The following is a 5,000-nucleotide window of genomic DNA, read 5'->3' on the forward strand; positions in this document are numbered from 1 at the left end:
TGGCATGAGGAAACACGTTTACGTTGCCAAAGCAAGTGTCAATTAAAACCAATCAAATCTGAGAGGGGGGGGGGGGGGGGCGCCGATGGCCGAGTGGTTAAGGCGCATAGACTCTAATGGAGCCTGACAGCGAGTCCCGGGTTCAATTCCGAAGCCCGGCGGACCCTTACTGCATGTCACTCCCTGACCCCTTCCCTGTTTCCTGTCAATCTCCACTGTGTTATCAAATGAAGGCAGAAAATCCCCAAAATGACTTGGAAAAAGAAAAACTGAGAAAGTATGTACAATTAGAAAGGGATAAAGGATTGTGTAAACAGAGCTTTGTCACATGACAGCTTACAAAACCATGAAAATGTTAATTTGATGTTAATAATAGTTATAAACATTATACATATACGCATGAAGCAAGCTCTCTCTCTCTCTCTCTCTCTCTCTCTCTCTCTTGCTCTCTCTGTTAATCTAACAAGCAGAAAAAAACAAGTTCTTTTAAAAACCACAAAACATGTTCCCACCCTGCTGTGACCCCTCTCTTCATCCCTCCATCCTGCACTCATCCATCCATCCATCCATCCATCCATGCATAGCTGATAACACAGTCCCCATAGACCACACGACCACACACACACACACACACACACACACACACACGCACACACGCACACGCACACGCACACACACGCACACGCACACGCACACACGCACGCACACACACACACACACACACACACACACACACACACACACACATGTGCACACACAGTTACATTCGATTGAAATTGCAATAAATAAAATAAATAAAAGAATGAAGCTTTTAAAACAGAAAGTAGTTTTATGGACAAAAACAAGCTGTTTGCGTGTTGTGCACGCTATATGTTTTTATGAATATGTTTGTGTTGGTGTGTATATAGTACTGTAGAGTCTTTGAGACACTGTCTGTCTGTCTGTCTGTCTGTCTGTCTGTCTGTCTGTCTGTCTGTCTGTCTGTCTGTCTGTCTGTCTGTCTCTGTCTGTCTGTCTGTCTGTCTGTCTGTCTGTCTGTCTGTCTGTCTGTCTGTCTGTCTCTGTCTGTCTGTCTGTCTGTCTGTCTGTCTGTCTGTCTGTCTGTCTGTCTGTCTGTCTGTCTGTGTCTGTCTGTCTGTCTCTGTCTGTCTGTCTGTCTGTCTGTCTGTCTGTCTATCTAGAGGGGAAAAAGGCAAAGAAAGATTATAGTTTGGGCATACCGGCCCTCATGGATAAATATGGTTTTGTTTGTGTTCATGTCTTGAAAAGGTTGTTTGCTGAGCATCCAGTGTTAAAGGAGAATTTAATAACACCATCCCAGTTAAAAACATTTGAATAGCTTTTTCTTCTCGTGTGAGATCTGATGTTGATAGCGTTAGAACACTATGCAACGTGTTTGTCTTCAATCTGCCCCACCGTAAGTCTCGCTTTTGCGACTCCTTTAAGCGTCACTTTGAGACTAAACATCAGGGGTCTATTACAGATCAAAGAGACAAGGCAGAGTCAATCAAATGTCCAGGTCTGCATCCTCTGACCCATGACTGATGAATAAGATATATGGCGGGAGTCTGGGAGATAGGTGGGGTTATTGCTATACTGTATAAAGCAAATCTTTTAATATCTATTTTTTAAAGCGAACATTTGTAAGATCCTATCCTACTTCAGTCTTATCTTGAGTTTATCTATCTATCTATCTATCTATCTATCTATCTATCTATCTATCTATCTATCTATCTATCTATCTATCTATCTATCTATCTGTCTGTAGAAATGGGTGATTGATTAACATCACAATACCTGCTGATTCTTAGATAGGGTTCAGGTGTCAGAGTTCAGAGGTCAAGGGTCAGAGGTGTTACTTACAGGTAATATGTGTAGGAGTGAGAATTTCTTCGGCTGAGTGTTGGTGGGGGGGGGGGCAGAATGGAAGGAGGGATGAAATGGAGGAAGAGAAGGAAAGAAAAAAAGAAAAAAGAAAGAAAGGAGACCACATTAATGTCTCTGACAGAAAATAAATTAAGTTAAATTAATATACAGTTAATGTAATGTTACCATAGCGACACAGGGCCAATGATGATTGGTTGAAAACGGTGTTGTACAGAGAGAGTGAGGATGGGCGGGATTGGGATGGGTGTGACGAGGAGCGAGAGAGAGAGAGAGAGAGAGAGAGAGAGAGGGGGGGGGGGGGGGGGGGGGGGGGAGCTTGCTAAACGATCACGCATTATATTTGTTATTATCATTATTATTACTACTACTAGTAGTAGTAATAGTAGTAGTATTAGCCTTGGATCAAGACTTTCACAGATGTATTTTATCGATTCTGACATTTTTATATCTATGATAGTCTTGGGCTACACTCCCCAGTGCGTCCTGGACTTTCACCAGCAAATCCCCTATTTGCCCCAAATGTTAACTCGCCCTTCGGAGTCTTTGTGCAATGTATCAGTCCATATTTTTCAATAGACATGTGTTTAAATCCCGTCTGTGGCCGAAAGGCATTTTTTCCCCTTGTTTACTTCCTGTTTACATTGTGTGTAATATCGCCTTTCACCGGACGCGCCCCGTCGCTAACGCCCATTGAGGAATACAGGGAACTTCCGACAGAATCCGACACAGATGGGATTAAAACACTTCTTTATTGAAAAATATGGACTAATACATTGCAAAAAGACTCAGGGTAAGAACATTATATTTCGCATTTGTACATGTTCGGAGTAATACGGGATTTACTGGTGAAAGTCCAGGATGAACTGGGGGGTGCAGGCCAAGACTATCGTAGATACGAAAGTAAAAGTCAGACTCGATAAAATACATCTATGATAGTCTTGATCCAAGGCTATAGTAGTAGTATTATTATTATTATTATTATTGTTATTATTATGCTCAGTTATTCGGCACCTATCTTTTTCTTATTCCACACTGCTTTGTGTGTGTGTGTGTGTGTGTGTGTGTGTGTGTGTGTGTGTGTGTGTGTGTGTGTGTGTGTGTGTGTGTGTGTGTGCGTTCGTGTGTGTGCGTGTGCGTGTGCGTGTGTGCGTGCGTGCGTGCGTGTGTGTGTGTGTGTGTGTGTGTGTGTGTGTGTGTGTGTGTGTGTCTTGCCTGGGGTCGTAAATCCCTGAACCAATGAAACGCTTTCATCAAAATGTCTTTTTCATCTTAAAAATACCTAAACTGTAAAACTGTCTATGTGTGTGTGTGTGTGTGTGTGTGTGTGTGTGTGTGTGTGTGTGTGTGTGTGTGTGTGTGTGTGTGTGTGTGTGTGTGTGTGTGTGTGTGTGCATGAGTGCTTACGTGCGCGTGTGTTTGTGTGTTAGTGTTTAAGGGTCTGTTTGACGTTGTGTTTATGTACTGTGTAAATGTGAATGTGTGCTTGTGTGCGTGCGCGCGCTTGTGTGTATATGTGTGTGTGTGCGTGTGTGCGTGCGTATGTTACCGTTTCTTCATCAGTAGTATAACTCCGAGGAAGATGATGATTGACAGAAGAACTCCGGCGGTGGCTCCAGCGATCTTCACGGTGTGATCCGACTTTGTTTCTGGTTCCGGATCCGGTCCGCGAGTCACTGCCCCTGCAATGCAACACACACCCATATCAAACAATACACATTCTTAATACACACATCCCTGTTAAGGCACAATGACACTTTGATAGATGTAGGGTTGGGGTTCCGGAACCAGAGGAACCGGATCCGACATTTGGAACCGGTTTATCACACTGTCAGAGCTGGTATGTGGACTTCACGTCTCCAAACCTTAAAGGACGACTTTACCCATTTTCATCTTCATACAGTATAATAGGTCCTCACTAATGCTCCTGCTAAAATTGTGTTATTTTTTCCTGCTTTTCCTGTGTCTCATAGGAGGCCTGTGGACTCTTCAGAAACCCCGCTTACCAGTGACATCATCGTTAGGAAGGTTTTTTTTTCTTCTTCAAGATTTCAAGTTTTTTATTTAGATTTTTATCAACGTGAGAACAATGGCTTCCATTATAGCATGCTAACTTTCCAGGAATAGAAAGCCTTGTAGTTTCTATTAGCTTGTATTCCCCATCGATGATGTCACTGGTAGGCGGGCTTCTAAACTGTCCACGGCCCTCCTCTGAGACACAGAGAGAGTAGACAAAAATGGTGCCGTATTATCATGGGCATTAGTGAGGACCAATTATATGAAGACAAATGGGTGAAGTCGACCTTTAACAATACCGGTGGTTCTCAATCTCAAACCTTTTAATTTGGAACCAAATGAACCCGTAAGAGTCCATTTACTTGAAACATGTGTGTTAATTAACAGTCATTACCAGTAGTGTTGCTGTTATACAGGAATTACACCCAACTGCAAAAGTGAAGTAGGAAGTACAGAAATTTGAAGATAATATTTACATAATGTGCGTGCGTGCGTGCGTGCGTGCGTACGTACGTGCGTGCGTGCGTGCGTGCGTGCGTGCGTGCGTGCGTGCGTGCGTAGGTGTGTGTCTGACCTGTCAGAAGTTTGTCTCCAGGAGCAGGAGCGATACGGATGTACGGCGTTGTGAGTTGAGTCGCGATTATAGCAGCTGTCAATCACATGCATGCAGACGAACAGGCAGACAGACAGACAGACAGACAGACAGACAGACAGACAGACAGACAGACAGACAGACAAGCAGAGAGAGAGAGAGAAAGGCTGTAGCGGTGGTTTATAGTAAAGCAGAAATATTAGTAAGATGTTGCATCACAATGCATCTTCTCATGACTGTAAACGCCTCATCACCGTTTGATTGGCTGAGCAGCAGAATTGAACAGGAAACACATGAAGGTGTCATTATTTTTTACAGTTCAAACCTGCTGCTGAGCCAATCAAACAAAGACATGGGACCCGGAACCCGGAACAGGAAATGGCCACCTTACCACCTTCTGGAAACCAGAGACTATACACAGAAGTGTATTAGCTTTAGTGTATTTATTATTTAGTAGTTATTTAGTTCATATTTACAGTCAAAGAAGAGCAACACCATTGAGTTCATA

General features: G+C 43.2%; 1 protein-coding gene across 8 annotated transcripts in view; it reads right to left on the bottom strand.

The window, feature by feature from the left end:
- The window catches only part of LOC311038507 (receptor-type tyrosine-protein phosphatase mu-like), a 131,409-nt gene that overhangs the window by 31,349 nt on the left and 95,060 nt on the right, over positions 1-5,000 (bottom strand). For 3 of the 8 annotated variants that reach the window (XR_014600070.1, XR_014600071.1, XM_084048078.1), the window contains exons 18-20: positions 4,475-4,549; positions 3,434-3,566; positions 1,864-1,896 (exon numbers count right to left, since the gene is read on the bottom strand). Coding sequence is in view for 1 of the 8 variants with exons in the window: in XM_084048078.1 (XP_083904204.1) it covers positions 1,864-1,896; positions 3,434-3,566; positions 4,475-4,549 (241 nt within the window). In the remaining 7 variants the exon portion in view is untranslated. The remainder of the gene's footprint in view (positions 1-1,863; positions 1,897-3,433; positions 3,567-4,474; positions 4,550-5,000) is intronic. The other 5 variants (XR_014600068.1, XR_014600069.1, XR_014600065.1 and 2 more) reach the window with 3 other exon arrangements.

The sequence above is a fragment of the Gymnoscopelus microlampas genome, assembly GCF_963454915.1.
Source record: "Gymnoscopelus microlampas genome assembly, chromosome: 22".
Taxonomy (NCBI): Eukaryota; Metazoa; Chordata; class Actinopteri; order Myctophiformes; family Myctophidae; genus Gymnoscopelus; species Gymnoscopelus microlampas.